This window comes from Lissotriton helveticus, chromosome 2_2, assembly GCF_964261635.1.
Source record: "Lissotriton helveticus chromosome 2_2, aLisHel1.1, whole genome shotgun sequence".
Taxonomy (NCBI): Eukaryota; Metazoa; Chordata; class Amphibia; order Caudata; family Salamandridae; genus Lissotriton; species Lissotriton helveticus.
Window position 1 is genome coordinate 525,048,318 of NC_136060.1, and position 17,125 is coordinate 525,065,442.

At 46.0% G+C, this 17,125-nt stretch overlaps 1 protein-coding gene across 1 annotated transcript in view; it reads right to left on the bottom strand.

Moving 5' to 3' along the window:
* The window catches only part of LOC144821701 (solute carrier family 22 member 7-like), a 254,092-nt gene extending 237,180 nt beyond the window's left edge, over positions 1 to 16,912 (bottom strand). The window contains exons 1-2 of the mRNA XM_078678918.1: positions 16,410 to 16,912; positions 16,223 to 16,289 (exon numbers count right to left, since the gene is read on the bottom strand). Coding sequence (XP_078535044.1) covers positions 16,223 to 16,289; positions 16,410 to 16,912 — 570 coding nt within the window. The remainder of the gene's footprint in view (positions 1 to 16,222; positions 16,290 to 16,409) is intronic.
* Positions 16,913 to 17,125: the final 213 nt, after the last annotated feature.

The window sequence follows — 17,125 nt, forward strand, 5'->3', positions numbered from 1 at the left end:
TCAGCTGGGTGTCATCTGCGTAGGAGATGATGTTGAGGTTGTGTTGGCGTGCTATGGATGTGAGGGGACTCATGTAGACGTTGAAGAGGGTGGGGCTGAGCGATGATCCTTGTGGGACGCCGCATAAGACTTTGGTGGCCTCTGATCTGAAAGGGGAGAGACGGACTCTCTGAGTTCTTCCGGCGAGGAACGAGATGATCCAATCTAGTGCTTTGTCTTGTATCCCGACGTTCCTGAGGCGTTGTACAAGTGTGCGGTGGCAGACCGTGTAGAACGCTGCAGAGAGGTCCAGGAGGATGAGGGCCACTGTTTCCCCGTTGTCGAGCAGTGTGCGGATGTCGTCTGTGGCTGCGATGAGGGCGGTTTCGGTGCTGTGATTGGCTCGGAAGCCGGATTGTGAGGGGTCGAGGGAACCGTTGGACTCGAGGAAGGCGGCGAGCTGACTGTTGACGGTCTTCTCTATGACTTTGGCGGGGAACGGGAGGAGCGAGATGGGGCGGTAGTTCTTAAGTTTGGTGGGGTCAGCTGTGGGTTTCTTCAGGAGGGCGCTGAGTTCGGCATGTTTCCAGCTTTCCAGGTAGGTAGCGGTGTTGAAAGAGCAGTTGATGATGTCCCGGAGTTGGGGTGCTAAGACGGAGTTGACCTTGTTGAAGATGTGATGGGGGCATGGGTCGGTTGGCGATCCGGAATGGATGGAGTTCATCAAGCGGATGGTGTCATCGGTGCTGATCGGGGTCCAGGCGCGAAGGGTGTTGGTGGGGGGGTTCGGTTCCGTGGAGAGGGGAGTGGGATGGTCGCCGAAGCTGTTGTGTATGTCTGCGATCTTGCTGTGGAAGAACGAGGCTAGAGAGTCGCAGAGGTTGTGAGAGGGAGTGATGTCGTTGTTGCCGGCGCTAGGATTGGTGAGTTCTTTGACGATGCTGAAGAGTTCCTTGCTTTTGTGGGCATTGTTGTCTAGTCGATCCTTGAATGCTGATTTCTTGGTGGTGCGGATCAGCTGGTGGTGTTTGCGGGTGGCGTTCTTGAGGGCGGTCATGTTGTCTATGGTTGGGTTTCTTCGCTAGGCTTTCTCGAGGGTGCGGCAGTTCTTTTTGGAGTTCTTGAGGTCGTCGTTGAACCAGGAGGCTTTCTTGCTTCCAGGCTTGTTGGGCTGGTTTTTCAAGGGTGCTAGTTCGTTAGCGCAGTGGGTGATCCACTGTGCGAGATTGATGGCTGCTTGGTTTGGGTCCTTTGATGTGGTGGGAGGGTTTTGGTTCAGAGATGTGGTGATCTGTGGTAATTTTGTTCCAGCTTCTGCGGGGAACTTGTTGCGGTTGGTGGTGGTTCGTGGTCTTTCTGAAGCTGAAGTGGACACAGCTGTGGTCTGTCCAGTGGAGTCCCGTGACGTGATTGAGGGAGATGTGCTTGCTGGAGGAGAAGATTGGGTCGAGCGTGTGTCTGGCGTAGTGGGTGGGGGTGTTCACCAGCTGTTTGAGTCGAGATTAGCGAGGTTATCCAGTAGGGTGGTGGTGTTGTTGTCGTTGTTATTCTCCAGATGGAAGTTGAGGTCCCCTAGGAAAATATAGTCATCGGAGGGGAGGGCGTGTGGGCTGACAAAGTCAGCGATGTCATCGCTGAATTGTGCGCGGGGTCTTGGGGGTCTGTAAATGAGGGTGCCTCTGAGTGTGGTCTTGGGGTTCGTGTGTATCTGGAAGTGAAGGTGTTCGGCAGATTTGAGGGTGTCGTCGGAGCTGGTCGTGATGCGGATGGAGTTCTTGTGGACGATGGCGATGCCTCCTCCAATCTGGTTGATACGGTCCCTTCGGATGATCTTGTATCCGTCCGGGATGGCTATAGCGATGTCGGGCGCTGATGACGCGTTCATCCAGGTTTCCGTGAGAAAGGCGACGTCCGGTGAAGTGGTGTCGAGTAGGTTCCAAAGTTCAATGGCGTGTCTGTGGACCGAGCGGGTGTTGAGCAGGAAGCACTTCAGGTGGTTGTTATTGGAGCTCAGTTTGGCGTTTGTGGTTGTAGAGTGGGTGTTGATGCAGCAGAACTTGCAGGATTGGCAGGTAAAGGGTCTATGGGTACGTCCTGGAGCGGCTCGGTAGCATTCGTGGTGGCGGCCGGTGTTGAGAGCAGTGAGGGTTGCGAAGTTGTAAGTTCGGCGAGAGGGATGGCCTTTGCGGGAACCAGGGAGTCTGGTGCTGGGCGCGGTCCAGACGCGAACGTGCGTAGACGGGCTTACCTTTGGTGCGGCTTCGGCGAGCTTAGGGCGCGTTCGCTGCGCGTGGACGCTGCGCGTGAGAGTCTCTGTCATAAGTGGATAGTGGAGGGGGGCGGAGCGAGGGAGGAGCAGCTGGGAGGTGGGAGCAGAGTGGCGAGTGGGGAGGGGATCGGTCGGCGATGCTGTAGGGAACGGGGGTGGGACCGCGTGGGAGCAGCGTCAGGGAGCGGGATGGAGAGACGGGCTGGGACAACAAAATGGCACCAAACAACAACAAGGCGAGATCGGGGGCACAGTTACTTAATTAAAGCAGGGTCACGATGCAGGCGATACCGTCTGGCACAGTTACTTAATTAAACCAGGGTCACGATGCAGGCGCTACAGTCTGGCACAAATACTTACATTAAAGCAGGGTCACGATGCAGGCGAGCTACCACACGGTGCAGGCAGTGTCAATACGATACCAGCACAGGATTCAGGCAGTGTCGGTCCGGTACCAGCGCAGGATGCAGGCAGGGTCAATACCAGGACGGTCTGGAGCGGGTGGAGCGACCGGTTCTGACCGGGTCAGGACGGTCCTACTGTTCACCATTTCCATCACGGCCTCCCCTTACCTTTAAACAAAGTAAACCTATGAAATGGACCAGAAATCTAAAACGTATCCCTCCTGGCAAACTTAAGTCCAAACTACAAGCTCAACTGCTCCTCACTTCTCTCTCCCAAAACGCAAATGAGCTTACTGATCACTTTAATAAAGCCGTCACGGATGTCCTAGACCAATTGGCCCCTCCTAAACTTAAAACTCCAAGAAACATTCCTTCCAACTCTTGATTTAACCTCGAACTTAACAACGAAAGACACTCATTAAGACTAATGGAAAGAACCTGTAGACTGCATCCCTCCCACTCGAACCTGACACTCCTTAGATCAGCTAGGTCTACATACAAAAAATACATTTTTAAACGAAAAGTCATCCTTCTTCCGTACACAACTCGATCGGGCCAAAAACAGACCTAGAGAACTGTTCAACATTATCCGGCACCAAACCTCCTCAGCTCCGCCTAACCCGATGGTCTCAACAGCTAGATGAGAAGAAATCGCCCACTTCTATATAAAATAGATCAATCCTTCCACTCAACACAGATCCCAACCAACCCCCTAATTTCTTCTGTCATCTCTTCTAATTCACACTCCACTCTCCTGACACCTCTAGGTCCCCTCTCATACTTATCCCCTACCTCACCTCACCCTAACCCCTCATCACACATTCCTTCTCCTATTCCCTCCCTAAACAACCCCCCACACCTTCCCACCCCTACTCCTCTGGTACCCAACCTCCCATACTCACGACCAAAAAACAATGCTGCCTAGCATAATTACCTCCCTGTAACTGAGCACAAAGTCCACAGCATTATTACTAAACTAAAACCATTCTCCCACACCAAAGACCCCCTCCCTTCTAACATTGTCCAAGACATAAAGCACATCATCGTCCCATCCTGGACCTCAATCATCAACACCTCCCTTGCTACGGGAAGTGTCCTTAGCTCCCTCCAACTTGGTCAAATCTCTGCCATTATCAAAAATGCTAATCGTAATGACTTATACAACCTCCGCCCCATCACTAACCTCTCCCTTCTTTCTAAAGCCCTCGAAAAATGTGTCTTGCTCCAATTAGACAAACCCATCGAAAAATTCAACCTTCTGGACCCCTTACAATCAGGCTTCAGAAAAGGCTGCAGCACTGAAACTGTCATGCTTAACATTGTTGATGACATCCACCACTCCCTCGACAATGCAAGACATGTCTTCTTATCCTCCTGGATCTCTCCCCAGCTTTTGACACTGTTAACCACTCTGCCCTACTTAATGTGCTCAAAGATCGCTTCGGCCTCAATGATACTACCAACAAATGGTTTTTCTCCTATCTTCAACATCAAACCCAGCAAATTAAAATTCAAGACTGTCTATCTAAACCCACCCCGATCAACCTAGGAGTCCCCCAGGGATCTATTCTCTCACCTTCACTCTTTAACCTCTTTATGGAACCCCTCACCCTCATTCTAAATCAAGCTGGGATTAACTACCATCTTTATGCCGATGACACCCAACTCTATTACAAGATCAAATCCCACGCTCACATCCTACACCTTAATAACACCCTCACTAAAATCCAATCCTGGTTCCACCTTACTCATCTCAAACTCAACCTCCAAAAATCTGAAATCATCCTCTTCTCCCCCAACAACAACCCTCTCCCCATTCAAACTTGGATCCCCGACCTCAATGCCCTCAACTGCTCTCTCTCCTTGTCCAACTCAGTAAAATCTCTTGGTATCTCCATTGATAACAGTCTAAACCTCAATGTCCACATCAAAAATTTGGCTAAAGGAGCCCTCTTCACTCTCTGTCATCTCAAGAAAATCAAACCCTTTCTCCCAACTGAAGATTTTAAATTAGTGATTCAATCCCTGGTCCTTTCCCGAATCGATTACGGCAATGCCATCCTCACCGGAATCCCCAAGGTCCACCTACCTCCACTCAAATCTGTACTCAACCTTGCAGCCAGGCTCATCGCCGACTGTAAACGGTTTGACCACATTTCCCCAGCTCTCAAAACTCTAAAATGGCTCCCCATCGAAGGCAGATCTACCTACAAAAATGCATGCATCACACTCAAAGTCCTCCATCAAAATGCACCACCATACGTTGCCAATAAACTATGCAAAGCGGGCAGCACACAACCCTTAAGTAGCACTAATGCTCTCGTCCTTGTCCCATCCCAGCTAAAAAAGAAATCTACTCAATCCAGCTCCTTCTCCGGAAATGCCCCCTTCATCTGGAATGCCCTCCCCAAAGACCTATGATGCAACCCTTCCCACACCAGCTTTAAAAAAGATCTCAAAATCCACCTGCTCAATAAATATTGGGGGTCTCTACCTGTGCCTTAAACTCGCTTTTCCATATTTTATAGGTATTTCAACTCTTTTCTCCGAGTATCTGTTTACATGATATGTATAACCTCAAGCCTTCTGTTATTCTCTGTCTTACCTGCTGTTTATCCTATAATGATGTTGTAAATGTTGTAATTTTGTTTGTACCTTATGTATCTCAGTCTTGTAAAGTGCTCTAATGTTTTTGTTATTCTTTTATGCTGTAAATTGTCTCTTACCATAACCAACTCTATCATGTAAAGCACTCTGATACCTCTGGATCCAGCCAGCGCTAAATAAAACCTCTAAAATAAAATAAAATAAAAGAAATAAATAAATCCACCCCCCTATGGGTGGGTTGTGCAATTAGGGATAGGTATCCACCCACCTATGGTGGTGTTTCCTTTCATGTACTCGTGACATTTGGGTGTGTGGTAGGTGTCTGAATAACCTTCTGTGTCGTGCGCGTCGGTAACGATGGGCGTACAGTATAGGGAAGACATGCGTGATTGGATACATGGCTGCTCCATCTCATACATGTTAATCGTGTTTTGGCGTGACTCTGAGCTTTCATACGCCTCGTCGGAATGCTGTGACGTGCTGAAGCCGGCGCCCTGTACAACGCGTATTGATTACGCATCGTACTTGCGCATCCGGAAATTGTTCAGGATGAGAGTCCATACGACTCGGTTTAGGTGTTTCCTGAGCATGTTCGCTATTGACATAGTGCATGAATCGGAGCGGATGATTCCCTCGGATATTTGCCTGTTACATGCATCGTACTTGCTGGGTCGTAGGAATAAAGCTACGGATACGAGTCGGTTGTAAGGTAAGCGTATGGATAGCATTGGGAAGGCATTTTTGGCGGCATCGGAATCGACCCATTATGTGATTGCCCTAACGTCCAGCATTTCACATGAAACATAATCTATGTGAGTGATAGCATTTTTCACACGAATACTCCCAGATTTTCTGCATACATGCTGCTTGGGTTCTCAATGCACAAACATATCCACTGCATGGAGATGGCTCAGCAATTTTGTGCAGATAGGCAGCTGATAACCTCAGACTGGGGAAACATGCGCATATCAGATAATGGGGAATGGCACATGAGACTGTGGGACCAACTAAATGTTGGGAACCTAATTACAGTTCATGTTGCCCGACTTCAGTCTTCAGGGAATTTACATGTCCCAGATTCCTCAGGGGACTCAGGCTCATCCCATCAGGTATTTTTACAATCTGGCTTGTTAGAAATCTGAGTATTAGTTGAGGGCAGGGAGACCCACTACAAATAATAATCACAGTCCTTGTTAGGGTGAACATCAAAAGTAACTTAATAAACCAGTACTTAACCCTCCGGTAGGGCACAAAAGCAGTCAGGATTAACTAAAAGGAACTGTGTAAAGAATTTATGTGGTACTCGAACCGTAATGAATTGAAAATATCATAAAAGAAAAATCTATCTATGTGGGGTCATGACTGTCACTATAATCACACACTATCTTTGTGGGTACCTGACCATCACTATGATCACATACTATCTTTATGGGAAATTGAGCATTGCTTTAATCTCACAACATCTTTATGGGGATTTGAACATCGCTATAATCTCACACTATCTTTGTGGGGCCTTAAACATCACTATAAACACACACTATCCCTTTGGGGGCTTGAACATTGCTATAATCACACTCTCTTGGCCCGATTCACGAAGATAAACTGAGACGAAAGTTTAACTTTATGACTTTCAGTATTCACAAAGGGCATTTACGGGTAGTAAAGTTAGACTTTTATCTCAGTTAAACTCAAGTTTTGGTCTCAGTTAAACTTAAGACCAAAACATAAGTTTAACTGAGACAAAAGTCTAACTTTACTACTCGTAAATGCTCTTTGTGAATACCAAAAGTCGTAAAGTTAGACCTTTGTCTCCGTTTACCTTTGTGAATCATGCTCTATGTCTGGGGACTTGAAGAGCCCAATAATCGCACATAATATCAATGGGGATATGATCACTATAATCACACACCATATTTATGTGTACTTGAAAATCACTATAATCATACATTATCCTTGTGGGAACTTGAACATCACTATAATCATACACTATCCTTGTGGGAACTTGAAAATCACTATAATCATACACTATCCTTGTGGGAACTTGAACATCACAATGATCACACAATATCTTTGTGAGAACATGAACATGATTACCTCCACACACTATTTCTGTGGGGACTTGAACATCACAATGATCACATGCTATCCTTGTGGGGACATGAACGTCACTATAATCACACAATATCTTTGTGAGAACATGATTACCTCCACACACTATTTCTGTGGGGACTTGAACATTATCGTTACATTCTATTTCAGTGGGAACTTGTACACGAAGGTAATGTATTCACACTCTATCGTCACACTCTATGTCTACGGGGGACTTAAAAATCATAATAATCACTAACTAAAAATCATTATATTTACACTGTATGTGTGGAGCCTTAATCAATACCTTTGTACACTATCTCAGCAGGTCTTGTAAATATTTATCTTCACACACTCTCTCTGTGGGAGCATGAACAGTGCTACAATTATGCAATATCTTTGTGGTGACTTTAAAATGATTACCTTCCCACACCCTTTTGGTGAGGACTTGAACATTTCTATAACAACACCCTCTCTCTGCGTTGATCTGAGTATCATTATCTTCATACTCTACCTCTGTTGGTACATCCATGACAGATGTGGACACCATCTCTGTAGATATTATGGTTCTACTGTGGTCACATACCATCCCTAGTCTAGCGGTCACACACCAACTCTGTGTGCATCTTCACATAAACTTTGTATGCAGACATTAACATAAAAATTGAATCCTAGGGAGATGTGTTATAGTATCTACTTTGAAGAAAATGTAATTAACTAATAAACTCTAGTTTCCACTTAGAGTTTGAGACCTAGACAATGTATTGAATGCAGTTTTAGGTGCCTTTCTGTAACAATGGTATATGATAGTTTCTGAAACAGTTTGGAATAATACTGTGATTCTTAACCTGTGGTTTAGGGACTCCCTACAGGTCTTCATCACCTTCTCAGGAGGTCCACGACTGTTTCAATTTTAAGCAATATTATCACATTAGCAAAATATATACATGTTAAAAAAAATATTAAAACGCTCTGAAGAAGCGCAGACATTTGAAATTGGAGGCTAAAAATGAAGTTAATATCCTTATTCTGGATTGTGGGAGCTGTGTGTAGGAAAGTGGGTTTCTGTTGCAGTGACCCCCCACTTTTTGCCAGACTACTGATGCATTTTGGCTTCGTGTGCCCTGGGTCCCTGACAATCAGGTTCCCAGGGCCTGTGTTCTTTCCCCAAAACTAACCTAATTGGCATCTCTAGCCACAGGCCAGCCCCTGGTAAATGGTACCACAGGTACCCAGGGCAGCGTGACCAGGGAAGACCTCTAAGGGCAGCAGCACTAATTGTGCCACCCTTAGAGGTCCTGTTCCTTTACACACAAAAACTGCCTTGCAAGCTGCCTGCTTTGGTGCAGAACAAAGTGAAGAGTTGACATGGCACACAACTCTGTGTGACATGCCTACAACCCACTGCCCTGGCATAGGTCAGTCACCCCTCTAGCAGGGTTCACTATACCGGTGGTGAGGGTACAGGTGCATGAGCCTTGTGCCCCTACAGTGTTTAAGTCCATTCTTAGACATTGTAAATGCAGTGCTGCCATTAAGAGCATATGGTGCGGTGAGTTTGTCTTTACGAACTCCACAGCACCATAATGGCTACACTGAAAACAGAGAAGTTTGGTATCAAACTTCTCAGCACATTAAACTCACACTGATGCCAGGGTTGGATTTAATGTAAAATGCACACAGAGGGCATCTTAGAGACACCCCCTGAAATCTAACCTACCACTAGTGTCCAGGCTGAGTGGCTGCTTTCAGCTGCCACCACCAGACATGTTTCTGGACCCCTGGGTCGAGAGCCTGCTGCTCTCTGAGGCCTCAAATGTACATCCTGGGATGAGGTGCCAAGCCAGGGTTCATGAAGGGGAAGATTAAAAGGCCTCCTGGGCCTCCTGCTGCTCTCAGCAACTGGTCTCCACTGGTTGTGACCCCCACTTTGGGCGGGAGAACCAACAAAACCAAGTGAGGAAGAGAGGTGTGCCTCCCTCTGTCAACTCTACCCCTCAGGTGGGGGAGGTGAGGTGAAGCACAACTCTCAGTCCACGCCATCTTGAAGATGGGGGGACTCAGCTAACCAGCGACGGGCTCATGCCCCCCTCCCACTGGAGGGTGGCATAATAGGGGATGTACCCACCCCAGGGAAAGGACCCATGGGTCCCTACTTTTTACCTTCCTGTAACGCCCCTAAATCTAGTATTTAGAGGCCCCCTAAACCTTGCTTCCTCAGACAAGAAGAAACTACAAGAAGAAGGACCGAACAGCCGTGCAGCAGCTAACAAGAGGAAGTCACCAACTGACTTGGCAACAGCCCTACCAGCCTGTCTCCCCCTCAAACCTGCGAAATCCCAGTGTGCCCTGCAGCCAGCAACCTCAAAAACCCCAGAGGACCTGCCTTCAACCTCAAAGACTTTCTCTCCTGTGAACACCGGATTTGTTCATCTGCAACCTCTGGCCTTGGCCGGAACATGCAAATCCGCGCCACTCTGCACACGCCATCCACGGCCGAGCTCAAGTGGTCAAACACCAGGAGGAGGTGAACCCAGCATTCCTGACCCAAGATCCGGCAACCCCTGACCTGCCTCAAGCCTCTAGCCAACGCCTGCAGCCTAAATCCAGAAGGTCCCCCCAACGGAGACCAGGAGCTGGTAAGAAGATCCGACCCCAAAAGGCAACCCTGCACCCAATGCCCCACGGCCTTTGGTGCCCAAACCAACCCCTAACTTCCCAACTTATCTCTTGAAGTGGTGGTCGCACCCAGAAGACCTTCGTCCCCAAGCTTGCAGTGCCGTTGCAAACCAGAGGTTCCCCTTTGAAAACAACAGTCGAAACAGTACCCCGCAACTGGCCGCTCTAGTGCCGCTGAGGGTGCACCGTTGGTGTTACTTTGTTTCCCCATTTGCCCTGAGCTAAAGTCCAGGAGCTTTGCTCCCACATCTAAGTGGCCTGCTAGTCAGCAGCCACCAATCGGAGGCCCCCTATCCCCTACTGGATAACATTGGGCCTCAGCACTCTGCACCCGGCCGCCCTAGTGCCGCTGTGGGTGTAGCAAGAGTGCATCTTTGACCCTGGGGGACCCCTGAGTCTACCCCCAGAACCTCAACTCCCACTACCAAATAATTACCTTAAAACCAATAAAACTAATTTCCTCCAAAGGATAACTGTGACAGTTTTTCTTGGAAAAGTTTCTAAGTGTGGAGTTTGAAAACCTAAAGAAATTCTAAAACTAACAAAAACGAATTACTTACCTGTTTGCTGGAAATGTCCCAGAGTAGTATCCAGGTATACTGCTCTGAGTAAGAAAGTAATCTCAAAAGTAACTTACCTGTAATTTTATTGAAAAGCCCATTCAAGCCTATGTTATATTATGTTATGTTAAAATTATTTGTACCGCGCTCGGTCACCGGAACAGTTTCATGGCGCTCATAACAAAAGCGGAGGGCAAGGCCAGGAGTTACTCAAATGCTGACTGGAAGAGGATGTACTGTATTTACAAAGAATTGCATTTCTTTGAAACCATACTGTAAGTCAAAACCATGTGCATACAAATTTCAATCCAAACTGTTTTACAACTGTATATTCACTGCAAAGTACTTATCGTTACCTGTGCCAGGCTTGCTTGGTTCTAGAAAATAAAATAACTAAAAGAATATTTTTATACAAAAACAATTGGTCTGAAGTTCACTCTTTGAGCCTGTGAATTAATTTGCTGACTGAGTGTGTACAACAAATGCTTAACACTGGCCTCTGATACTGCCTTACTGCTTGACCACACTACCACAAATAGAGAGTGAGGTGCTATCTAACTTTACCTCTGCCTACCTTTGGGGTTCCACTGGACTTTGTGCACACTATACCTCACTTGCCAGTGTTGGAGAAAGTGGTAGGAGATCCCCATACTGTAGAACGATTACTGGTATCGAAAGAGGCCAGATGGATCTTCCAAGAAAAAAGTGAACAGCTCGGACTCAATGAACTCGTAGAATGGAACAAGGTTCATTGAAACATAAAGATATAGATGTAGAATGACTGTTTTACCTTTGAGGGTCCCTTATCTGAGCTATTTGGTATTGGTGGAAGGGGAAGCGTTAATGCCCACACTAGACTTGCGCAGCGAGTCGCTGTATCCATGAGGACTGGAGCCTTGATACTCACTGAACGAGGCTCGGTTTAGCTTTAATAACAGCCTAATGTGGAAGTGGTAAGAGCTACATATTAGTGCATAAGGCTAAATGAGGGACATCTAATATGTACCTTATATCATATCTAGCCTGTTCCAAGATGGCTGCACCCCCTTTTTTGTATTGTTCCATAATTGATGAAACTGAGGTACTCGAAGAAGAGGACGTTGTGCACACTAACGAGGGAGCACTTTGTGCGTCTATATGGAAACCTCGATGGGTTGGCACAAATGTGGAAGCAATTTTTGTTTCTCTTTAAAATTATGAATTTTTATATGATTTGTTGCTGTTAACTTTTGAATGCACAACGGACTATAAATTGAAAGTTGCGATCCATAGTCCAAGTGAAGTGAAAAAGAAGTCGCCACATATACAGAGAATTGCAATTAAATACCGACATGTAGCGATCGAAAACAACAATACCCCACTCCAAGATGGCGGCATGTTTACTAATAGAGATCTCGCGATAATTAAACCATGGGCCGCGTGAGTTTGTTTTACAGCGGCTTTAAATAGAGAATGTTTGTCTTGATGCCGGTACCTGGACGAGACAAAGAGGTTCGCGTGTTCTGTACCGGTAAGGAGAGGGGGTTGGACATAGGGCTCCTGAGAGAATTCGAGCACTAATATGTGAGAAAAACGCTCGATTTTTGGAAATGAAATGTTCAAGATGAACGGTCATTTACCTGCCGGTTTTTTATTTGCCACTAATGTAGATTGTGAAAGTACACGGAGGGCGACTTACAGGAGGGGTCGCGCCTCATTTTTAATTGACCCTTGCAGCTGGTAGGAGTCACCATGGCTTGGCTGGGGTAAATATGAGTTGTTTTCTGTGCGATGCAAAGTTTTTATAAGTAGCATATACATGAGCATATTGTGAAGTAGGTATTTTTTCTTTTGACAGTCTTATGTAACGGTGTGTCCAGCATTGAAGCGGTGGCAAGAACATTTATGCCCTGATGAAATTGCCTCAAATGGTAAAAGGCAATAAAAAATGTTGGCTGGTGGGTTTAGGGCTGCATGATTAGCAACCTATACCTCTTCCATTTTTAATCAGTTAGATTGCACAAAGTCTAAAGAATAAAGTGATTAATGACGTGCATCCCTAACTTTATAAATACATCTATTTTTTGGTTTGGTTGTTTTTTTCTTTCACTGCACTCAAATTGCACTTACATTACATTTTTGTTTGGACACTTTTCTGTTAAGGCTTGATGACCGCCGATGATGATAATAGGGCTACACTGGTGAGTACCAACCAGTGAATCCCGTTGGTGGTGTGCCCGTGAGGGGTCTTCTTGCCTTTTTCACACTTTTTTTATGCACAGAAAAGTTTTTTCTGTTGTTCTTTTGACTGTCACTATGGGATGGTGTTGCTTTTAAAGTTGGCCTGGAAATAGTGTACTCTCTACCCCTATTAGTATTAAGTATGGGGAGATAAAATAACAGATTGAGTCTGATAAGATGTGCACATGTTGAAATAAGAATAGGCCAAGAAGGACCTGCTCATTTTGTTGATATGATTATGTGAGTGGAGGGGGACCAGGGTTCTATTTTCCCTCTGTGCTCCTTGTTGTTTGTATAGTATATACAGAGCCAGCTTCCTACACTGTGCAAGTACAGTAAAAGGATTCTAGTATGAATCATTTGTGTCCTCATTTGAAGCATTAGTACACACCATCAAAAATAGGATGCATCTGGAGCAAAAAGACAGAACAATACCCTAACATCCAGTATAATGCTTTGTCTTTGAGAAAAATACTGCATTTTGAAAATCTCCAACTTTCCAGTTAAAATTACAATTTATATTTTTGCACGTTTTTGGTTGTGAATGTTATAAAATAATTTGTATCTTTTAACTCATATAAACTTGCTTCTGTATCTTTTTTATTGTTTTGAGTTTCAAGTCATAGAAATTGCTTAGGTCGGGGTCCCAGGCATCCAGTTGGGATTCAGTGTGGGTCCTCATAAGACAAAAGGTTAAGAACCTCTGGCATAATCCATCTTTTTTGCACCCCAGGAACACGTACAGCAAATCCAATATGAATAGGATATTATGTTATTTATGTGTATTGCTGAAAAAAAGAAACATTTAGGCATGCACCTTTGACTGTATTGAATCACAGATGATGATTATGGAGCAGGTCCTCACAAGGATGGTGGCACATGTTCAGGTCCCTACAAGAATAGTTCTGTGCGCATGATTGAAAAACAATATATTTACAAATTTGAAGCAGGATCATGAATTTTGTCCTAACATTTTTCTGCTATTGATATATTTTAAGAACATTAGAAAAGATGAGTCCCCACAAGGGAGGTATCCACACACAGGTCCCACGAGGATGGTAGCGTGTGTGTATTAGTAAGTTTATTTCTGGGGGCAACCTCTTAAACATCCTCTCATTTTACTAGTTACCTCACTTTACCTTTTGCCTCCCAAGAACCCTAAAACCACCCTTTATTCGCAGGGTTGCTGAGACACCCACTCTGCCATTTAACTAGGTTCCTGTTATAGAAATGCCACATAAATATATACATACATGCATCCGTGCCAACTCAACCCCTCCCTGCAATGGAAACAGAAAGGAATGCCAAACTCCTTGAAAGGCTAAAAGTGTACGTTTCTGGCTCCTCCCACATCTTTGGTGGCCAAACTTAGATAGGTAGCCTCTACTACGTGGGTCACGAGAAATACCCTCTGTCTCGCCTTCTACCTGTAGACCGGGACAGACCGGGACAGACAAGCCTCTTCCTGTCCCAAGACTTTATCTCAAACAATACATGTCAGTAGTCGCATGTGAGTTTCATACCTTATCACACAGTCTCTGCCTTCAACTTTGAGTTTCCTCTTTGGAGCTTATTGATGCACAGTTTAGCTCATGGGTGTGAGTTTCCTTCACTGGAAACATAGGGCCAGATGTAGGTAGCCCAATACCGGTTGGTAACTACCAAAATTACCGACCGGTATTGGGCATTCGAGATGTAGGGGCTCGACTACAGTAACGCCATCTATCTCGGGGCTCCGGAACACACCCTGGCCAAACTCCAACGCACCCAAAATGCGGCGGCCAGGCTTATTATGAACCTCCCCCCCAGAGTTTCAGCCAAGCCTGCCCTCAAAGCCCTACACTGGCTTCCTGTCCGCCAGAGAGTAGAATTTAAAGCCCTTTGTACCACCCATAAGCTTATCAATGGAGTTGGCCCAGCCGCACTAAGACACATGATTACACCATATAAAGCTTCCAGACCCCTCCGCTCTGACGCCGAACATCTGGCCACTGTACCTAAATTCAGGAAGGCTAGAACCGGCGGCCGTCGCTTTGCGGTCAAAGCGTCCAGAGGCTGGAACGCACTCCCTCACAGCCTTCGTCTGGAACCCTCGCACACCCTGTTTCGTAAGAAACTTAAGACCCTTCTGTTTCCTAAATAATCCTTCCCCTCTTCCCCCCTTCTGGTCTGCACAGATTTATAGCGCGGGGATGCCAACGGGTCACCAGGCGCTCTAGAAATCACAAAATAAATAAATAAATAAATAAATCCGTAATTTAAGGAATCGGTAAATTGCCGAATCCTTAAAATACAGATTTGGTAAATTACCGAATCCGTAATGTAGGGAGCACTCAAGTGAGTGCATTTCTGAGTTAAGGATACGGTATTTACCACCACCTAATAGTTGGTGGTAAATATAGAAAACCTTTGAAAAAGCAAATTTGTGCTTTTCCAAAAGTGCCATGTGGCAGACATACATGCCCTTAGGCCATGCATGTGTGCCACTTGTGCACACATGCACGAGTCAGGGGTGCAACAGGGTATCAATGTGACACCCTGCCACCCTTGATTATGCACCCCTATTACCGATTTGGTATTTACCTATTCGCTAATAAAGAATAGCTTCCCATTCATTCCTATGGGCCTCCAGGCCCATAGGAATGAATGGGAATTACCAAATTGGTATTTACCGAATTTTACTGATTCGGTCAAATTTACCCAATCAATACCTACATACCATTTACTGATTCTGAAATACCGAATCGGTAAAATTCGGTATTTTAGAATCGGTAAATTTGGATTACCTAAATATGGCCCATAGTCACTGTTTGGGGTTGAGCACATTCCTTGGCGCTCTTTGGTATGCTTTTGTTGTGAGTTCATGTCTTAGGAGCACAGTCTCATTCATTGTATTTAAGTATCACTCATTGAGTCAAAGTCTCACTTGTTGAGTGTGAGACTCACTCCACAGAGCATAGTCTCATTTGTTGTGACTCTCACTCCATTCACCAAAATCTACTCTCTTGCACTAGAGTCTCACTTTTAAGATTTGTGTTTTATTCCTAATAGCAGAGCCTCATGCTTTGAATGTGAATCTCTGTCATAGGGCCACTGTCTCACTTTCTTAGCATGAATTCCACTCCTTGGAGCATACTGTCACCCACTGGCCTTTATACTCACTACTTATACAGTCTCAGTCATTGACTCTGGCATTGACTCCTTGGAACACAGGATTTTGTGCCCTGTTGCCTCTATATTAATGTTCAGTTATTATTTAGTTTATTTCAGTACTATGCAATACATTGCTCATGATGACTGTTTTCCCAAGCTTTAAGCCTCTGGTTCTATTACATTAGGCACCAGCGCCAGGATGCCTGCAAGGTGACAGTGCTCTCTATAAGTTGAATAAATAAATAAATGTAATCAGTTCTTACCTCTGTGGCTATTGTGGAGGTGAACTGGGAGTGAGTGTAGTCCCATCCATGCTGGCAACTCTGCAGCATGGACATGTTGGTAGATCCCCAGGTAGAGTTCTTGAACAGTCCCCAGGTAGAAGCAATGAGCGGTCCCCAGGTGGAGGTGTTGGGTGGTCCCCAGGTGGAGTCACTGGGTGGTGTCCAGGTGGAGGTGTTGGGTGGTGTCCAGGTGGAGGTGTTGGGTGGTCCCCAGGTGGAGGTGTTGGGTGGTGTCCAGGTGGAGTCACTGGGTGGTGTCCAGGTGGAGGTGTTGGGTGGTCCCCAGGTGGAGGTGGTGGGTGGTCCCCAGGTGGAGTCACTGGATGGTGTCCAGGTGGAGGTGTTGGGCGGTCCCCCTGTGTACTCCTTGGGTCTTCTCCAGGTGGAGTTCTCCAGCAGATGCCACTGGGGCTCTCTGTACATCTTGCAGGAGCTGAAGGTCCCATCTGGCTCCCTGGGGATGCTGATGAGGAGAATTTCCTCCTTCGTGAGGTTCCTAAATCCATCCTGTTCCTGGTGGGCACAGTGGTGGGGGGGCACTACCGCCAGGAAGTTGTTGAGCAAAAAGTGGAGAGCGATGGGGACCCGATGAATGGCCAAAAGAAGTAAAGTGAGGATCTGGAACCTTCCAAAGCCTCCAACATCCAGGAGAAGGTCATCAAGCTTCATCCTGAACAGGAACCTCACTGTGGGGCAGAGAAAAAGAGGGGTGAATACGTAGGGAATTTTATCTCTACCATCAACTCATTATGCGCAGAGGAAGAGAAAGGTCAGAGGTCAAAGCCATTCATCGCAGGCAGAAGCTGATAACTGTGGGGCATATTATCAACAAATATCGCTTTTTTTTTATCGACGCATCGCCGGCTATTATCGCTGAGATAA